General features: G+C 37.9%; 2 protein-coding genes across 2 annotated transcripts; one reads left to right on the top strand and one right to left on the bottom strand.

Moving 5' to 3' along the window:
* Positions 1–717: 717 nt before the first annotated feature.
* Positions 718–1,683, bottom strand: LOC110929273. The gene is made up of 2 exons (XM_022172434.1): positions 1,014–1,683; positions 718–776 (listed from the first exon to the last, which is right to left on the bottom strand). The coding sequence occupies exons 1-2, from the start codon at positions 1,681–1,683 to the stop codon at positions 718–720; spliced, it is 729 nt and encodes a 242-aa protein (XP_022028126.1).
* A 5,287-nt stretch (positions 1,684–6,970) lies between these two features.
* Positions 6,971–10,143, top strand: LOC110943682 (protein VAPYRIN-LIKE). Its single transcript, XM_022185419.2, has 2 exons — positions 6,971–8,421; positions 9,344–10,143. The coding sequence occupies exons 1-2, from the start codon at positions 7,045–7,047 to the stop codon at positions 9,917–9,919; spliced, it is 1,953 nt and encodes a 650-aa protein (XP_022041111.1). The 5' UTR covers positions 6,971–7,044; the 3' UTR covers positions 9,920–10,143.
* The last annotated feature ends 10,691 nt before the right edge of the window (positions 10,144–20,834 follow it).

The following is a 20,834-nucleotide window of genomic DNA, read 5'->3' as shown; positions in this document are numbered from 1 at the left end:
TCAAGGTGGAAGATGTGTTTAGTGAAGTTAGATCTTTAGACTATTTGTGGTTCAAGCATAGATCCAAGTTTAGTTCTGTTTCGTGGTCGGATTGGTGTAAATTTGTAAATATGTAATTGGTTGTTTGGTGCCTGCCCCGGTCTTCGGGTGTGAGTGTGGGTGTGTTTTAATGAAGTTCTCTTTTCAAGAAAAAAAAAGACAAATTAGTTTTATAGGTACGAAAATAGCCGTTTTGTTAAGTTGCTTAACTATTTTTTTTCGCTGATAAACGAGATGTAGACTAATTAAAACATGTGTTCACAAGGTATAGATGAAATTAGTAATCTTAGACTTCAAGAGATTTGCTCCTTAAAAGTTAAATTGAATGAAGCTTAAACGACCCTGGGTCTAAATTGAAGCCCATTTTAAAAACACTCAAGCTTCATATACCAAAATTGACTATACCTGTGAGCCTATTATAGAGATTGCTTTGCATTGCGATGGAAATGGCCAAGATTTCTTCTCCAAGACGATGTAGGATATCCAAAGTTATTTATAAACGTAAATTGCAACTTTCGTCCTCAAGGTTTGTCTAAGTTAACAGGTTCAGTCTAAGCTCTACACCTTGAGTCCGTAACGTTTGTCATTTTAACATTACTGGTCCCTAACCATGACGACTGTTAACTGTTCTGTTAGTTTTTTATAATATTACTAATATACCCTCATCTGTTTCTCTAATCAGCTCCCACCACCTATGACCACCCCACCTACCACCACCCCACCACCATCCATCACCACTACAAGGTAACAATGTCAAAAAACCTCAAAAACATATTTTAACAGCTTCCTAATTTACCTATATTATGAGTTTCTATTGCAAATTTTTTTTTTTTTTTTGAAAAACAACTTTCATTCAACCACAAAACCGGCAAGCTATTCCCAAGGAGGAAACAACAAGCCGAAACCAGCCAACAAACACACTACATTACATCAGGTTATATCAAATCGACACCACCTATCCCACTCCAACGTACCTTGTTTAAACCTATGTTTATACCACAAAAAACCAAAAGACTTAACGTCCGCAATAATATCACCTACCTTAGCATCTTTACTTGAAAAAACCGTCTCGTTCCTTGCTCTCCATAACCGCCAGCAGACTATGATAATTAAACCGTGCAGCAGCAACTTCTTAGTGTCTGACCCGCCATAATATTCGTGAAGGTCGACCAAATCCTTAACGCCAAACGCATATACCTCCGGAACTCTGCACCATCTCGATATGCCACTCCAAACAGCTGCTGAAATATGACAACCTGTTAAAAGATGCTCTATACTTTCTTCCTTGCTATGGCACCAAACGCACATAATGTTCTCCACAAAAATCCTACGTCTCATCAAAGCCACTTTAGTCGGTAAACGATCCAAAAAAGCTCGCCACATGAAAATGTTACATTTACTTGGCACCCACTTACTCCATTGAAACTGAAACCGCTCGCATCTCGTCGAACCACGTAACCATTTTTTCGCCGCTGAAACCGAAAACTCAATATTCCTACTATCATTCCACTCCCATGTGTCTTCTTTATCAACCACCACAATATCTCTCAATAATCTTTCAAGTTCCATCCTCTCATTAACGGCCACAGACGACTCCGGGGCCCTCCTCCAATCCCACTTTATAATACAAGAGTAGACATGCATTATTCTTCTTTAAAGACCAGTTGCAAAATAATAGCTTGTTTAGGCTGCGGGGTGTGGGGGCTTTGGTTTGAGGCATTGATCGACAATTGGCAGTTGTGAGGTCATATGGTATGGTTTGGCGTGACGGGGCTGCCGGCTGGGTGTGGGTTGGCATGGACAACCATGTGTCATTTGTTAGGTTTTTTTTTTTTTTTTTTAAACTAGTTAAAATTTCATTTAACTAAAACAGAATATTACATATATTTTTTAAAAAACTACAAATAAAATTAAGAAAAAGTACATAAAATAAAAAAAGCTACATAAAATAAAAAAAATTAAATACTTCAAGATTGACCCATATCATAATTCTTCAAGATTTCTTGTTTCATTTTCAACGTCAATTCCAATTCTGGGCCGCTAAGGTGATCGACGTTTATGGCGAGAAATTTCATATCCTCGCGTTTTTCTTTGTTATATGTTTTTTTATCGTACGCGGCTTGGATATTTTTCCTCATCTCGATCCTTTGTTGTTGGATGAAATTGAATGTGCCGGTTTTCGTTACAATTTCTTCCAACTGTTCGGTGTACAACTCTTTTCGTTCCAATTTCTTCCAAAGAGGTTGTTCGGGTCGTATCCATGGTTAAAAGAATGCATTGTAGAGGATGTGGGTTAAACTTATAAAAATATAGAGATAGAAGTAGTAGAGACGTAGAGAAGTGGTAAAAAATTGTAAAAAAGGGTAGCATTTATAGGGTATAAAAATAATTTTTTAATTAACTAGCCGTTGGCTAACGGCTACCCCAAATGGTCGAATTTCAACAGCCAATCCCAGCTAGCTAGCTCACACAGCCCCCCGCCCAACGCCGGGCTTCAAAGCGACGTTGGCTGAGCAACGCCGTGGCCAACGCTGACACAGAGTGGGTTAGCCAGCGTTACCTGATATCCCCCACACCATAAACGCCCCCACTCCCCACAAACTTACTAAACTATTCTTGTGAAGAACTTGTAGGTTGAAAAGAAGTATAAGTAGAGAAGATATAAATACATTAACAATGATTTATAGTGATTCGAGTGGGTGTTACCATATGACCATTGTACATCCACTTCTTGGAATCCTTAGATAGCTTGATTTTCTCAATATAAAACCAATTCACTTAGAGGCACTGGTGGGCAATAATAAGAGACCCAGAGGAATTTGGGTTCGATTCTTAAGCTAAACCGGTTTTACCGGTAATTTTATCGTCGTGTTTACGGGTGGGTGGGTTACTGGGGTTTCCCAGGAATTGGTGGTGAATTCGGGTTATCTCGGAGTACTCCGTTTAGTCCTGTAGGTGTCCCTAGAGTGTCCAGGATTGATTCTGCTGGCCGTTTAAAAAAATCACTTAAGTTTACCCCTTACTGCATGAAGACGTGAACCGTTGTGTAAACTTTATTAACATAATATCACTTCTTAAAAAATCGATAAGATAATACACAAGATTACAAAATAAAAATAAAAAAGATTAATATAGTATATAGTACATGGGTTTGAAATATCAAACTTTTTAAAGGCCTTTGAAATATCAAAATAAGAGTGGGTACACCTTTACCCAGTAAAAAATGTTTGATGGCGATTGACTTGGAATCATTGAGTTTATAAATAAAAAAACGTTCATTGGTTCTATAATCATTATTATATTCTTGATACCGACATTATATTATACAATGTGCATATAATAACAAACTAATTTGTCTTAACTTCCATTTTTTTCTAACTCCATAAGCGTAGCATATGGGGCTAATTTCTTTTCTAGATCCCCACTTATAATTGTCACAATGTTACCTTTGATCCCTATATGTGATCTTGAGTCAAATGTTAGATACAACATTTTCTAGACTATATTTATGAAATGATGAAACGGGTAGCTCCATTAAGTATTTATATCTATATTTATTTTTTCAAAAGTAAACTTTATAAGAAAACACCTCCGACTCAAACGGGCAAAAGGCCAAACAACACACACCCCGATCCAAACAGGCAAAGGGCAAAAATTACACCATATATAGAGGGTATTTACATCAATCACCCCATCTAATATAATTACAAGACATTCTATTTTTAACCCAAACGTAACCTCTTGTTTTAATCTCCCGGTGACTTCGCCCGACTTGATTGAAAACCATCTCGTTCCTTTCATTCCATATGCACCAACACGAAATTATCACCAAGCCTTGAATGATTTTTTTGCTTTCTTTCCAAACTGATTATAATTATGGATATCCAGAATGTATTTGAAGTCGAAAATATATATCGGGGGGATTTTACACCAAGCACTAAACTCCGACCAAACCCTATTTGCCAAAGAACATGCAGTAAAAAGATGCTCCACCGTTTCCTCAAATTCGATACAAAAAGGGCACATCACTAAAATAATGTCTATGTTCCTTCTTCTTAAGTTCACTCTCGTAATAAGCCTATCCAGATTACATCTCCAAACCATAATGTTGCATTTAATTGTCCAAAGGCCTTTGGTCTAGTTTTAGTTTTATTAGTGAATTCCTCTCAACAAACTTGTAAGAAATTCAAACTCTATTACAAGAATTTACATGATTTTAGCTAGGAATGTAAACGAGACGAGACGGGCCGAGCCTGAGCTCGGCTCGTTATGTTTTTATAGAGTTCAAGCTCGTTTCGCGAGTAAAACCCAAGCTCGAGCTCGGCTCGAACTATTTTGAGAACAACCTTAAACGAATTAAAAGCTCAACTCGAGCTTGCTTTAACATCGTTTAAAGAGCTAAAGCTTGGCTCGAGCTCGGCTCATCAATGTTATCATCATCATTATTATATTACTAGCAGGGTGCCCGCGCGATGCGGCGGGAGCAACACTTTACATTGCGGCACTCTTTCCTGGTAGTTTTTTTATTCGTATAATATTGATGGTAGCATTATTGTGGTGGATATATGTCATAAGTATTACACATGTCTAGTAATTATTACATTTAGAATTTAAATTATCAAGTACTTAAAGAAACCATTTATGCAATAAAGTAACACACGAATAAGAAAAAAAAAATAAGTCTTAAACATAAATAAAAGTTATATAAAGTAGCACACTAATAAGGAAATATAAGTCTTAAATATAAAAGTTGAAAACAAAGAGCTCAAGTGTCAAGTACTTTGCATCATGATGAGATCAATTTAGTAATTATACGACTTAAACATCTCAAGGATGTCATCTATTTTTGTCACACCACCATTTTTCATCATCGAGATCAGCGTCCTCCGGAATTTCTTGTATCTCTTCCTGTTTGATTTTTACATCCTTTGGAGAATGAGTTTCTTCTTTGTTCTCCTCTTTAACTGATACATCATCATCAGTAGTAGTAGTAGTAGTAGTAGTAGTAGCAGCAGCAGCAACAGCAGTAGTAGTAGTAGTAGTAGCAGGAGCAGCAGCAACAGTAGTAGTAGTAGCTGGAGCAGTTTGAGAACTGGAAAAAATGTTAATTATTTTAGTTACATATTTTTATTATGTTACCGTTATATATAATATAAGATAAAAATGACGTTCACAGTTAAACATAATATAAAAACAAAGAAAAACAAACAATATATCATGTTTTAGAAACATTCATACATGTGTAAAGTTCCAAAACCACTAAATAATAAATAAGATGAATGTTAAGTGTGAGCATAGAAGAATAAATAAAAGTTATACAAAACAGAAAATTGAAGTACCTGTAAACCAAGAATTCTAAAGAACAAGAAATTTGTTGATGTGAAAAAAACTAATGAATTATCCTATATCTAAAGAACAAGAAATTTCTTGAAGTGAAAAAAACTAATGAATTATACTATATATAGAACCTATAAACCTACGAATTAAATAACATGTAGTTTTTTTCAACTAATTAATATTATCTATAAGAGTATTTTTGAACTTATAATCCCTAAAAAATGCAACACAATCTGGTATTCAGTTTTTGAATATGTATTATGTTTAGATTATGGAGTTTTTTCTGAAAAGTTTGTTGGTGGAAAAACTTATTTACCAAACTTCTAAAAAAAGTTTTTATAAAAAAGGTTTTATGAAAACGAAAATGCTTCTAAAAACGTTTTTATAATTTTTTTTTATGAAAACTAAAATTTCATTTTGTTGAATACAGTATTATATAAAGTTTTTTAATATAACAAATTGGATAAAACAAGTGAGCTTGTTTGATGTCAATTTACTAATTGCTAACCCATGTAAATGTGTACACCCAACCAAGTAAATACACAAACATACAGAATACGAACAAAGCTCATATCAAACCCGTATGTGCAAGGTTTCGACTCGTCGGAACAAATTGATGAACAATCTTAATCAAACAAAAATCGGAGTGAAAAGGGTTGGAATGTTATTAAATTGATAATAATGACAACAACGTAGAGAGTCTTGAGCATTTGAAATGTGACAGGACACATTGCTTTAATCACTTGTACACTAATGCATCATCTACTTGTACATTTTAATCTGCACAACAATACTGACCCAAACAACTATCGAAACGTCGATAAAAATGAGTAGGACATCACGGTACCTTTGGATTTTTTTAAAACATTATAGTTTATAAGATATGACAAGAATACGTAAAATAATTATAAGTTTGTTGTGAAAGGGGATAAGTGTAACTAATTAGCCATAATTTTGTTAAAATAAAGGGACTTAAGGGTAATAATATGAGGGACTAAAATATAATTAGTGTTTAAAAGACCATGTTACCCTCATTTTAGGGGTTTTTTTTTTTTTTTTTTATAAATAAAGAGGGAAGAAGTTCTTATTTTTTGGGTATCTTAAAATACCTATCCCTCATGCATTATAATATAGTATAGATGTTATATATAAAAATTACTAAAATTTTGTTTGGGCTTGTTTAGGCTCGCGAACCTAAACGAGCTTTGTATTTCAGGCTCGAGCTCAAGCTCGATAACGATAACAAAACGAGCTCTATTTCAGACTTGAGCTTGTTAAGAATCGGCTCATTCGAGCTTTTAATCAAACCTGAATTACGAGCAACTCTCAAACCTTTAGGGGACCCTAATTTTAGCTGGCATAAAATCAGAAAACACATCTATTGTTTCAGAACAATCTATATGTTACTTAAAACACTATTTTTATAACTACCTTTACAATGTTATCATTGAAAATATTTCAACAATTCAAATAACTTACTTTTCTTCGGGTCAAAGAAGTCACACATCTTCCAACCATAGTTTATACAAAAACCAACTATATATATTAATTCAAATAAATTCAAATAATTAAAATAAACTATTGCCCATAAAATAATAACAACCTCACCTATCCCCATCTCATCTCCTTCTTCATCATATTCAATCAAAACCCAAAAAAACATCAAAAATGGACAGACTAGTAACAGCAGATGTTAAAGAACTGAATCTAGTATTCACCAGCAACAAAAAATGCTCAACAAGTTTCCGGTTAACAAACCTCATGCACACCATGTCTGTTGCTGTTTCTCTAACCACATCAAACCCTTCAACCTTGTTGTTCACTCAATCTTTAGCCATAATCCCTCCGCTTGCAACCGGATGTTTCACGATGAATCTGTCGAAACCGATGGATGATCCACCGCTTTCGACCTCACCCGACAACGTACTAGTGAGGTCAACTATGTTGCCTACTGGAAAAGCCAGCCAGGAAGAACTCCGGCGGCTGTTTTCCAAACCGGGCCCACATATTTTCAAGGATGTGACCATCCCGATCTCGTTTGTGGGCCCGGACGTGATCAAGTTTCTGATCACGTCCACAGTTTCCAAAACTTTGGAAACTGCATTTTCGTTGTCAAAGGCTATCTCGTGGTGTGATGAGTCGCAACTTAGTTTGTTGTTGCGACTGGCTGCTAGGAGCGGAAACAGCTATGTTGTTTCCGCTCTGTTGGATGCCGGGGCCCACGTTAACGAACGTGGGCTAGATGAGGATTCGGTGATTTCCCTGGCGATTAGATCGGGAAGCATTGATACGGTTCGGATATTGGTTGAATCTAATTGTGTTGTGGTTAGTGATGGTGATAGATTGTTGCATGATGCTGCAAATAGGGTGGATATGATGGAGGTTTTGTGTATGGGGTATTTAGATCTGGATGTGAATTTGGTCAACGGTGATGGTCAAACACCTCTTCATGTTGGTGCAAGTTATGGTAATGTTGAAGTTCTTGAGTTTTTGGTAACCTTAGGATGTGATCCAGATGTATGTGATTACAACGGGTGGACCGCGCTTCATTGTGCCGCGGTTAATGGGCATGCGAAAGCGGTTGATTTCTTGTTAAATTCATGTAATTATGTGAAATACGCGGTGAATAAGGAAGGGAAGACGGCTTTTGATCTCGCGGTTGAAAATGGGCACACAAATCTATACGATATGTTGCATTTGGGGGATGTTTTGCATCGTGCTGCGAGGAAAGGGGATGTTGGTGAGATGAAAAGGTGTTTAGGGGAAGGCGCGATGGTGAACGGGAAGGATCAAAATGGGTGGACCCCGTTGCATAAATGCGCGTTCAAAGGTCATATTGAAGGTGTGAAGCTTTTACTAAACCATGGTGGTTTGGTTGATATAGTGGATGGTAGTGGCTACACGGCTCTTCATCGAGCGGTAGATGGTGGGCATGCTCAGGTTGCGATGATGTTAATCGCTCATGGCGCGAAGGCTAGCATGAAATCTTTTTCGGGGCGTTTTGATTTTGACTCTTTTAGGAAGTGTAGCCCTCTTCGCGGTAAGGTACAAAGAGCTTAAAGTTACATATCAGTATGCTATGCATTCAAGAGGTTTCATTAGATTGTATCTATGTATAGGTTAGAGTCGTGTGTCATGTTCTCGTGTATAAGCTACACGTAGTGAAATATAACCGGTTTGTTTGAAGTATGTAAGATTTTTTTCGACTCGTTTAATCAAAGAACTTACAAAATTTATACAATATGAAGTTTTTACAATAGTTATCAGTGACACCAGTTTCCCGACTTTAACTGTCAACTTCTTAGATCTGTCTAGAAAAGTACATAAATCAGTCAGTAAAACATAGCTATGCGTTTTTAAGGGTGTTCCTATTGCCACACCCAAATGCCTATATGCACATCAAAAAGGGCTTTTTTGTCCTATATGTACACCCTGCAGTGTCGAGTTGGGGCTAAAGTGCGGCGTTTTGGTCCGGTCAACCAGACAAAAGACTGACGGGTCTGTTGACCGGATCAAAACGCCGAGCTTTGGCCGCGTTTTGGTCCTGTCAACCAGACAAAAGACTGACCGGGTGTCTGGTTGACAGGACCAAAACACGGCCAAAGCTCGACGTTTTGGTCCGGTCAACAGACCCGTCAGTCTTTGTCTGGTTGACCGGACCAAAACGCCACGCTTTGGCCGCAGCTCGACACTATATCTTCATGCTAATTCAAACGAGTTGTTCGTAGAGATGACGATAGGTCGGCTATTAATCGCAGTCCCCTACCCGTTTACCAAATCCTTGTCCCATACTAAAGTCATGTTAAGATGGACCATAATTTATCAATCAATTGCAATTAGCACCGTTCATAAGTCATATACACTAAAGTCAAATATTTAAATGCTAATTCTTTATTATTTATTATATATACATGTGTTATCACTTTTATTGCTATTGTGTAAAATATTGAGGATGACTTTTGTTTAGATAGAACCTTACGCGATTCGAGCGTTGGAACGAGAATTCGATGATCTGAAACAAGATGGGGGAGAACACCGTGCGTATACGGATCGCTATGAAGAGTTGAGTTTGTTATGTCCCACTATGGTTACCCCGTTGGAGAAGGCGATAGAGAGGTATACCGATGGTTTGCCCGATTCTGTGCAAGACATTGTGACTGGCAGTAATCCTACTACTGTTCGTCAAGCAATCGAGTTGTCTGCTACACTGACCGAGTCTCAGGTCAGGAAGGGTAAACTTACCCGCAAGGGTGACAAGAAGTCGGCCGATTCTGTTAAAGACAAGGAAAATGGTAACGGTAAGAAGAAGGGAGAGTCTTCCAAAAAGTCGAGGAAGCGCAAGGCTTCCCAAAACTTTGCAGTTACTGCTCAGAACCCACCGACTCAACCTCCTGCAAAGAAACAGTATGCTGGTACCGCACCTCACTGCACTCGGTGCAATGGTCATCATGTTGCCCAACAGGCGTGTAAGCAGTGTACTACGTGTGGTAAACTTGGGCATCTGGCCAACATATGTCGTCTGGGTCAGAATCAAGCTGTTTAGGTTCAAGCTCCAGTCCAGGGGAATGCTGCTAGATTCCCACCGGGTTCATGTTTCAATTGTGTAGAGTTTGGTCATTTCCGCAACAACTGCCCGAGGTTGGTAAATGCGAATGCGAATGTGAATCTCGCTCGTGGACGAGCGTACAATCTGAATGCTAACGAGGCTCGAGCTGACAACGAGGTTGTCAATGGTACGTTCCTTGTTAACAACCGACCTGCATCTGTTCTTTTTGATTCTGGTGCCGATAGAAGTTTTGTTTCGTTATCTTTTGAGCCTTTACTTGCGATACCTAGAACTAAACTGAGGAAACCCTTATCTGTCGAAGTTGCTACTGGTAAACCTCTTGTTCTCGATTCTGTTATTCGTGATTGTCAGTTGAACCTTGATAACCATCTTTTTCCCATTGAACTCACACCGATACAACTTGAGAGTTTCGATATTATCGTAGGGATGGATTGGTTAACCAAACATCATGCTGAGGTGGTTTGTTTCGATAAGATTGTTCGTATTCCTCTTCCGTCTGGCGATGTTCTGGAAGTTCGTGGCGAGAAACCGTCTGGTGGATTGAAACTCATGTCGTGTATCGAAGCCCAAAGGTATTTACGAAAAGGATATGTTGCTTTTCTAGCACATGTCACCGAGGAGAAGGGCAAGAGCAAGAGTATTCAGGATATTCCGATTGTTCGAGATTATCCAGAGGTGTTTCCTGATGAACTGCCTGGTTTGCCTCCAGTTCGTCAAGTAGAGTTTCATATTGACCTTGTACCCAATACCAACCCAATTGCGAAAGCACCTTATCGTCTTGCACCGTCTGAGATGCAAGAATTATCAAAACAGCAATGGATTTCTCCCACGTTTGTTTAACTTGTATTAACTTTAATGTTTCTATCTTGAAAAATAAATCCAAGGGAATGGTTTTCAGGTGACGTTCTTACAGTAGTCTTTTTAGATAATACATGATAACTCTTTTAGCAAGAATATTATGGACGCATAAAAAAAGGGTAAGAAAATATGATCAAAAAAATAAAATGGGCAGGCTACTAAGAAAATATAACTAAATAGTTTAAGACTAAAAGTATTTTGAAAATAATAATATGTAATTACTACTAAGCCCAAACCCAAGTAAAGAGCCCAAACCCCAAAATTCACAACCCTTGGCACTAAACCCTAGTTTTCACCATCTCCACTTGGCTCACCACTTTTCACTCAAACATCGCGCCATTGTCGAAGAATTGAGTCGGAGGTATTTCGCTATTATATTTTTTTCACACCATCTTCCTATTTTTATGGAATCTATGTTAAAAATGGAAATAATAATTAAATAAGTTAGCTGCAAAATAGGAAGTTCACATTCATTTTGGGAGTGGGAAATATTGTAACTAAGTTTTGTTTTGTTACACTTCGCAACTTGTTTTGTGTTCGAAAATGGTAGATAAAATCATAAAAATAACATGTTATTTCTTGGATTTTGATATTTTAGTGAAATAGTCATTGACCGAACGTAGTGCATACATACATACATTTAAATGTACATGCATTTTTAGTGGAAATCATTAGATATTATTATTATTATTATTATTTAATGATGCTATTAATTAATTTTTTTTACTAAGATTATCTTGTAAGGGTTAAGTGCTGTTCATAGAAAATATTATGTAAGAGGTTGAATTTTTTTTGTTTGGTAAAACAGTGACCATGAGCATGTAATTAATTACAGGTTCTAATGGCCCGCTTCGGAGACATGCCGGAGGATGTAATACTTCTCATTTTCTTGATGTTGGATTTCATTGAGCTTCTCTCGGTTAAAACCACTTGTCGCTGCTTCAGATAATTCGTTTCAAGTCAGCATTTTATAAAAGAATCCAATGAGCAAGGTGCATGCCACCCCTGTGGTACTACACCTATTTTTATGGCCGGCGGGCTCTACGTCCACATAGGATCAGCTCTGTGAGGCACCATGATTTCAAGAGAGTCGTGTTCTCCCTCCGTGGCTTGGATGCCGGCCTCCGTCTCGAGTTGATTGGTGTTTGGAGAAACATGCTCGTCTTCTTCCATGTAGAAAACGGTTTCCTGCTTTACGATCTATGGAGGGGAGACATATCTATATTGTCAATCCTTTTAATCAGGAGATGATAAATACTGAAATACGCAACTCCACAAGAGTTATATTGAGGCCATAAGAGGACGCGCGATACATAATTTCGTGTGTTCATCCTGTGCTTCCACGTCGGTAGTTGCGTCTCTGCTTACGGTTTTTCAGCAGTAGCCTATATTCTCTCAATGCGATCTCGCGCCGAATCGCCGATTTGACTGCCGATGTTTTGGCGCATCCTCTTCGGAGGGTTGTCCCGAAGCCTAGAGAAAGATTATATGTAGTCGTGTCAATCGAGGACGGTCACCCGGTGCATTTTATTCGAAGACATGGAGAGGTATTTGGGGATGCGTTTTGAAGGCACTATGCAGTCTCACTAAGCCAGGTGCTGGGAAACATGAGATATGCATCCGAGTTAGTTCATTCAAGTGACGGTTTCCTAGCCGTTGTGGAGAAGTATGTGGTGATTGAGAATCCTCGTAAACGATAGCAAGGGTCAAGATATTCGGGATTGCACCGGACTTATTGGGTGGGTACCATTGCATTTCTAGGTTGCCTGAAGAAAATATCCCGCAAGATTTTTTGTAAGCTAGCTTGTAAACAATTTACAAGTTTGTAAATAAAATTGTAAGCAAAATTTCGGCAAAATAGTTAAATAAAAAGGGACCGCGAAATTCACCGTGATTACAAACTAGAATCTTCATTGTCAAGCTTAGGATTCCTTCCACCACCTACAGCTGATTACAAACATTATGAGGTTACAATAATTGAGATACAACTTACATGGGTCAAAACAACCCGTATACACTTTATGTGGTTATAATAATCGTAATTCAATTTAAATGGGTCAAAATAACCCGTAGTCACTTTATGAGGTTACAATATTAAAATACAAATTAAATGGGCCAAGACGACCCATAGACCTTTTTTGTGGTTATAATAATAATAATAATAATAATAATAATAATAATAATAATAATAATAATCAAAATACAACTTAAATGGGTCAAAACGACCCATAGACATTTTATGTGGTTATAATAATCTCTTCTGAAGAAATCAGCAGCAACTGACACAGATATACATGCCTTTGCCAGGTTATGGGCACAGTCGTGCGTGCATAACCAAGTCATTAACGTGAAGTCAAAAAGTCAACCCAAGACGGTCAACAAAAGTAAACAAATGGTGCCGAAGCACAACTATGCTTCCTACCTGAAGAAAACAAGCAGTCGGAAGGCATGCCTAGCCATGCACATTCTGGGCATGGCCTTGCCCCTATCCCAGGTGTCAGTTGATATGCGTGGCCATGCTTCATCTGGGCATGCCATGCCTATTCCAAAAGAAGTCTAAAGAATTCTTGTTTCGGACAAATGGAAGAAAAGACAATTATTGTTAGGAGACGACCTGCAATAAGGAAAAAGAATCTTATTCTTCTTGCCTCCCCAAGTACAAGTACTAGCTTCTAAAAAGCCTTGCCTCCAACTATGTATAAGATTCCAAAAAGTTGTTTGTAGAAGGACAAGCACAGCCGTGCCAACAGTAAGCACTTTCATGGCATGTCAAGACAAAATTCAGAAGCTTTGAGATCCGAAAAAGTTGTCAAGATAAAAGACACTGTTGGGACATGTGCCTACACACGGCCGTGCATAAATATAAGCACGACCATGCTGGTACTATCCAGGGACAAGAATCTGCCAAAAGTACAAGATCGGTGGTTTGTTTGGACACGTCGTGCACTTGTACCAGACAACCAATATAAATAGAGGCCTTGGGTTCCCCATTTCAACTCATCCCACACCCACCAGGGGGCTCTCTCGCCCCAAAATCACCTCTTGGAGTTTGGGGATCACTCCAAAACCCACTTGTAATAGCCAAAGAGAAAGAGAGAGAGAGAGAAAAACTTCTAATTATCAATCTTCAAGAAGTTCTTTGTTCTTACACTTGTTCATCATGATATTTTCCATGATCATTGTTTGTGAACATGTTTGTATAACCATTATTAGCTAAACTTCTTTTTCCAACTCTCTTTAGCTTGAGTGATTCAGAAAATGTAGGAGGAGGATTCCTAGTTCTGTATCTTCAGCAAACTTGAGGAAACATGTGCTTTGTACTAGTATCTTGCTCAACTGATGACCAGTCATCATTGTAGCAAATAGTTGAAGGAACATGTTCACAATCACAAACACACTCCAAATTTTCTTTTAGAAATATTCATTATACAGTCAAAACCATATTCATTTGTAGTGTGTAATCGAATGAGCATCTCAAACATTTTGAGACACAATTGATATGATATGGAAGACTTAAAAACAATTGTACATAAATCAAAATATTTTTAAAATTTATAATTTTTATAATAAATATATATTTTATTATAATTTTAAAAACTTTCAACCATTGAGGTATAGAACGGATCAGATACAAGATCATTCTAACTTGAAAAGCCTTGACACCCTTCAAGTTTCTTCAGGATAGCTATGACTCAATAAATTTGTAAGCAAAATTTTTCCCAAAATAGTTAAATAAAAAGGGACCGCGAAACCCACCGTGATTACAAGCTAGAATCTTCATTGTCAAGCTTAGGATTCCTTCCACCACCTCCAGCTGACTATCTCGGAAACACATAAAATCTTGCGGGATGTGTTCTTCAGGCAACCTAGAAATGTAATGGTACCCACCCAATAAGTCCGGGGCAATCCCGAATATCTTGACCCTTGCTATCGTTTCTTCGCGAGGATTCCCAATCACCACATACTTCTCCACCATGGCTAGGAAACCGTCACTTGAATGAACTAACTCGGATGCATATCTCATGTTTCCCAACACCTGGCTTAGTGAGACTGCATAGTGCCTTCTAAACGTCTCCTCAAATACCTCTCCATGTCTTCGAATAAAATGCACCGGGTGACTGTCCTCGATTGACACGACTACATATAATCTTTCTCTAGGCTTCGGGACAACCCTCCGAAGAGGATGCGCCAAAACTTCGGCAGTCAAATCGGCGATCCGGCGCGAGATCGCATTGAGAGGATATAGGCTACTGTTGAAAAACCGCAAGCGGAGGCGCAACTGACGTGCAAGCACAAGATGAACACACGAAACTATGTATCGCGCGTCCTCTCCTGGCCTCAATATAACTCTTGCGGAGTTGCGTATTTTAGTATTTATCATCTCCTGATTAAAAGGATTGACAATATGGATAGGTCTCCCCCTCCATAGATCGCAAAGCAGGAAACCGTTTTCTACATGGAAGAAGACGAGCATGTTTCTCCAAACACCAATCAACTCGAGACGGAGGCCGGCATCCAAGCCACGGAGGGAGAACAGACTCTATTGAAATCATTGTGCCTCACAGAGCTGATCCTATTTGGACGTAGAGCCCGTAGGCCATAAAAATAGGTGTAGTACCACAGGGGTGGCTTGCACCTTGCTCATTGGATTCTCTTATAAAATTCTGACTCGAAACCAATTGTCAGAAGCGGCGACAAGTGGTTTTGATCGAGACAAACTCAATGAAATCCAACATCAAGAAAATGGGAAGTAGTACATCCTCCGGCATGTCTCCGAAGCGGGCCATTAGAACCTGTAATTTACAATTCACAAAACCAAACCAATCAATAATATGATGGAACCAATAGTGGATTGATTACATGCTCATGGTCACTGTTTTACCAAACAAAATAAATTCAACCCCTTACATGATATTTTCTATGAACATCATTTAACCCTTACAAGACAATCTTAGTAAAAAACATTAATTAATTAATAGCATCATTAAATAATAATAATAATATTTAATGATTTCCGCTAAAAATGCATGTACATTTAAATGTATGTATGTATGCACTACGTTCGGTCAATGACTATTTCACTAAAATATCAAAATCCAAGAAATAACATGTTAGTTTTATGATTTTATCTACCATTTTCGAACAAAAAACAAGTTGTGAAGTGTAACAAAACAAAACTTATTACAATATTTCCCACTCCCAAAATGAATATGAACTTCCTATTTTGCAGCTAACTTATTTAATTATTATTTGCATTTTTAACATAGATTCCATAAAAATGGGAAGATGGTGTGAACAAAATATAAGAGCAAAATACCTCTAGCTCAATTCTTCGACAATGGAGCGATGTTGGAGTGAAAGTGGAGTGCCAAGTGGAGAAGGTGAAAACTAGGGTTTAGTGCCAGTGGTTGTGAATTTTGGGGTTTGAGCTCTTTACTTGGGTTTGGGCTTAGTAGTAATTACATATTATTATTTTTCAAGATACTTCTAGTCTTAAACTATTTAGTTATATTTTCTTAGTAGCCTGCCCATTTTATTTTTGATCATATTTTCTTTCCCTTTTTTTATATGTCCATAATATTTTTGCTAAAAGAGTTATTCATGTATAATTATCTAAAAAGACTACTGTAAGAACGCCACATGAAAACCATTCCCTTGGATTTTATTGTCAAGATAGACACATTAAAGCTCATACAAGTTAAACAAGTGTGGGAGAAATCCATTAATGTAAGGTTCTATCTAAACAAAAGTCACCCTCAATATTTTACACAATATCAATAAAAGTGATAACACATGTATATATAATAAATAATAAAGAATTAGCATTTAAATATTTGACTTTAGTATATATGACTTATGAACGGTACTAATTATAATTGATTGATAAATTATGGTCCATCTTAACATGACTTTAGTATGAGACCAATATTTGGTAAACGGGTATAGGACTGCAATTAATAACCGACCCATTGTCATCCTTACGACAACTCATTTGAATTAGCATGAAGGTATATTGTGAGCTTGTAGTTAAACATTGAGGGTTGAATTGCAAAACAATACCGACTTTATAATAAAAGTGAACGGTTGAAAGAGAGAAGGGGGCAAAGTGAAAGTTAAGGGGTATAAAAGATATGAAATCATCCCCCAATTTCCTTAGGAACCCTAAATCGAGATAAATCGGGATTTCAGAGAAGAGAGATGGAAGAAGGTACGCAATTTTAGAGTTTGATGATTTGTTTTAGTTGAATTGAATCGAATCGGCAATCACTCTTTCGTTTCGTTAATTCATTCATTCGTACGGTTGATGTATGTATGTATCTCCTGGCTTGGCTTGTATGATGATGAAGATGTCTGGATTTACATGTTAATTAATTAACAATCTTCTTATATTATATAAATATAATAATAATGAAGTTTGGGCATCGTGATACATACATACTTGTTCATAAGATCTTACTAACATATATATTTACTTGTTCAGCATACCGTGGTAATTAATTAAACACTTGTTTGCTTGTAAAATTATGGTCATCATGACTGACTGACCGACCGTATATATACACATTTTATCATGCTTCTTTTGTTATTAATAATAGGGAAATTGGCCTGTAATAATCCCACTAGACCTTATTGGCCATTAATAATCCCACCTCAGAATATTCCCCCCACCAGTCCCATCTTTCAGCTATTTTTCCTACAATGGTCCCCCGTTAAAAAATCTTAACGGAGTTAAGCTTTTTTCCAAATTACAAACAGGTTTTTTAGGGCTTTTGATTAGAACGACGATACGAGTCCATTGATGTAAAACTTGCCTCGAAACAAGTTTATATATCAAATCATTACATCGATTCCACAAGTTATCGGCCCAGTCCAAACATGTGCAACTCATGTCTCTAGCCTAACTTTCAAATTCAGCTCATGGCCCGACCCCTAGTATCCGGCCCAGCTGATCCCAAATAAACAATTACGGTCCAGTACATAATTCCTATAGGTGTGCGGCCCATTTAGTTCAGGCCCAATGAGGTATGCAACCTAACTAGAGTGTACGACCCAATTACGTAAACAATTCCAGGCGGCCCAGTTACTCACAAAAAAACCCAATCGAATTATATGACAACAGTTCCCCTAATGACTAAAATCAGTTGTATGCTATAGCTTCTATTTCGCCATTATCCATGCTTGTTCAAATCGGTATTCAGTTTAATCATGAATGTATAATTAATATCAAGTAACCTATCCTAACCATAATCTCAATTAATCGATATTCAGTTTAATCATGAATGTATAATTAATATCAAGTAACCTATCCTAATTAATATCAAGATACCCTTTATTTGATTGGCCACTCAAGTAGATGACCGACAACCTCTGCTATTATTTCACATGCAAGACAAACTCTATTGTTTGATTAGATCATACATGACAAGGGACCAAAACAACTAAAGTCAATAATCTATTAATTATCATGAATCATAACACCCACATGAACAATCATAACACCCACATCAACAAGATCAGTAATTTTGCATCAAAAGTATACATGGACATGAACACTAACCACTCAGACTAGAAGGTATGGGGGCCGGCTGAGGCCCGGCTAGGACCGGCGCCGGTCCCCCACAGCCGGGGTAGCCGGACCTCTTTCTCCCCTTGCCTCTCATATATACATACATACATATATATACATAAAGGGGTTCATCCCCCACCCCCTTAGGTCCATCCCCTCCAAGCCACTCCTACGTGGCGCCTACGTGGCGGCTCATCCCCTCCAAGCCCATCCTCTCCATACCCTTTAGTCTCAACGTCTCGATGGAAAGAGGGGGGGTCCGCAGCCGTCGCAAATAAGTGGAAGGAAGTAGGGTTTGCTAATTGTGATTTTGAGATTCCCTAGAAGTTTACGTCCAGGTGCATAAGTGCATATATAATACTAATAACTAAAACAAAGTGGGTCGAGACACATGTTTCCTTGGGCTACTGACTTGGGCCGAGATAATGAAGTCACACAAAGAACTAGTTGGGCTCAGGTGATCCATGTGGGCCGATATGGTGTGTAATTATAAGGTATAATTATATTGCCCAAAACGTACGCGGCCCAAACGAATGCCAATAAGTTATTTAACCGGGTTATCAAACGTTTAAGTTTAACAATGTTATAACTGAACAGAATGTTCTAACACCTAGAAGAGGGATAACGAGGAGTTAAGATCGTAAAATTAACGTCACTAATCTTTGAAAGTTCGGGTTGTCACAATCACCATCTGCCGGCTGACCCTCACACTGTGCCGGCTCTTGACGCAACTCTGGTAACTCGTCTGGGAGAGTGGCGGGGGCAAACACCTGCCCGTCGGCCTCTATAAATCGCAGTCCGAGCCCAGGGAAGTCACGCGTCACGTGCATGCTGATCAGGGTATTACGGGTCAACCTGACCGGCTCCACCACGCCCCCCTGCGAGAATAATGGGTCCTTCTGGGGAACAAGGCCCAAGGAGACGACGATATGTGTGATGTACGCCCTCCCGTACAGTACAGACCTGTCCTGCCTGTTAAACGCCGTCGCGAACCACTGGCCTAGGCAGCGATGGAGGGCGCACGTCTCCCCCCCATATAAGGCAGTACAGGTAAAAGAGATCCCCCTGATTGCACCACTCGCGACTCTTCTCACGTGGTGCCATGGATGTGATAATAAGCTTGCGCAAGTAACGGTAGAGGGGATCCGTGATATAGGAAGACCTCGACTTCGACCTCGGGCCGAAGGGATGCTGGCTGATCACATGCCAGAACCTCAACAGAGTCATACGGGGGGCCATCCATATGCCATCGGTGTAGATGGGGGTGTCTAATTCCTCAAAAGGGCACCTCCTAAGAATCACGTTTGCTTGGTCAATTGACGAGTCAACATAATATTGTTTTAAAAAGTCAACAGGTCGGTTTTTTGAAATAATTGCGATATGGGTTTAGAATTGTTCTAAAATATGTTTTATCATTTAAACAACTTAGTAATAATTGTTAGAACATGTGTAAACATGTTCGGCTCGTCAATTCCAGTTTTAAGGTCGGTTTGCAACCGAAAGTCGCGAAGTTTGACTTCTGCATTGACTTTCGATTATAAACCGAATTAGACTAGTATGCTACTGATTTAAAGTTCCGTTATGATCGTATTATGATATAGTATAAACCTATAAGGTTATATAACCCGATCGGACTAGTAATCTGAGTTTATGCGCATGTTCCGTTATTATGCCGTACTTTGACTTATATGCCCTTTTGTTTAAAAATAAGGTTTTAAATATAAATGAGCATGCAAATGAGTTATGTACTTATAAGTAAACATGTTTAGAATATTTTTATGATTATAATTTGGTCATAAACTTAGTTTACGCATATAATCGTAAACTACGCTTTTTAAAGGACTAAAATGCCCTTTTACGTCTAAAATAGTTTAAACCATAAATTCTAGTCAAACCTCATTATGTACTGATATGATATTATAATTAGGATTATTTGGGATGCTAAGTCAGATTGTAAAGTGAGTTTAACTTCAAGTTCTTTTACAATGCCGATAAATGACGATAATGCCCTTATGGCACATAAAATGGGTTTTAAGCATAATATTCAAACCAAACCTTTTGCTTACTGATATGTTATGAAAAATAAAATATTTTCACTTTTCAAAGCTGGTCATAACATCAGATTTCATAAATCTTCACACAAATCGTCATTTAACGAGTTTAACGCCGTTTAGGAGCGTAGTATGATTTTAAACCATATTTATGAACCAAGACTTGTTACTACTGATTTTATAAACCATTTTAAATATTTTTATAGTAGGTATAAGTCATGAACTTAGAATCCCAAATATATTTTCAAAACTATGTGTGAAATGACCAAAATGCCCCTACGGTGCATAACTTGGTCTTAAAGCATAAACCACACATATATGTGATATCCTACTGATATGATATCATAATTTAAGCACTTTTACAGAATGTTTAGGACCATAACATCAGTTTACTTGCAAGCTCCTTTTACAAATT

The sequence above is a fragment of the Helianthus annuus genome, chromosome 1 (assembly GCF_002127325.2).
Source record: "Helianthus annuus cultivar XRQ/B chromosome 1, HanXRQr2.0-SUNRISE, whole genome shotgun sequence".
Classification (NCBI taxonomy): domain Eukaryota; kingdom Viridiplantae; phylum Streptophyta; class Magnoliopsida; order Asterales; family Asteraceae; genus Helianthus; species Helianthus annuus.
The sequence above is the reverse complement of the archived record's forward strand: the minus strand, read 5'-3'. Positions and strand labels throughout refer to the sequence as shown.

Excerpts from the sequence above, each read along its gene's own strand:
- LOC110929273 (XM_022172434.1), bottom strand. The coding sequence starts at position 1,683 with ATGCATGTCTACTCTTGTATTATAAAGTGGGATTGGAGGAGGGCCCCG. Across the intron at positions 777-1,013 it reads TAAACATAGGTTTAAACAAG|TGGTGATGGATGGTGGTGGG; the intron begins GTACGTTGGAGT and ends GTTACCTTGTAG.
- LOC110943682 (XM_022185419.2), top strand. The coding sequence starts at position 7,045 with ATGGACAGACTAGTAACAGCAGATGTTAAAGAACTGAATCTAGTATTC. Across the intron at positions 8,422-9,343 it reads GTAGCCCTCTTCGCGGTAAG|ATAGAACCTTACGCGATTCG; the intron begins GTACAAAGAGCT and ends ACTTTTGTTTAG.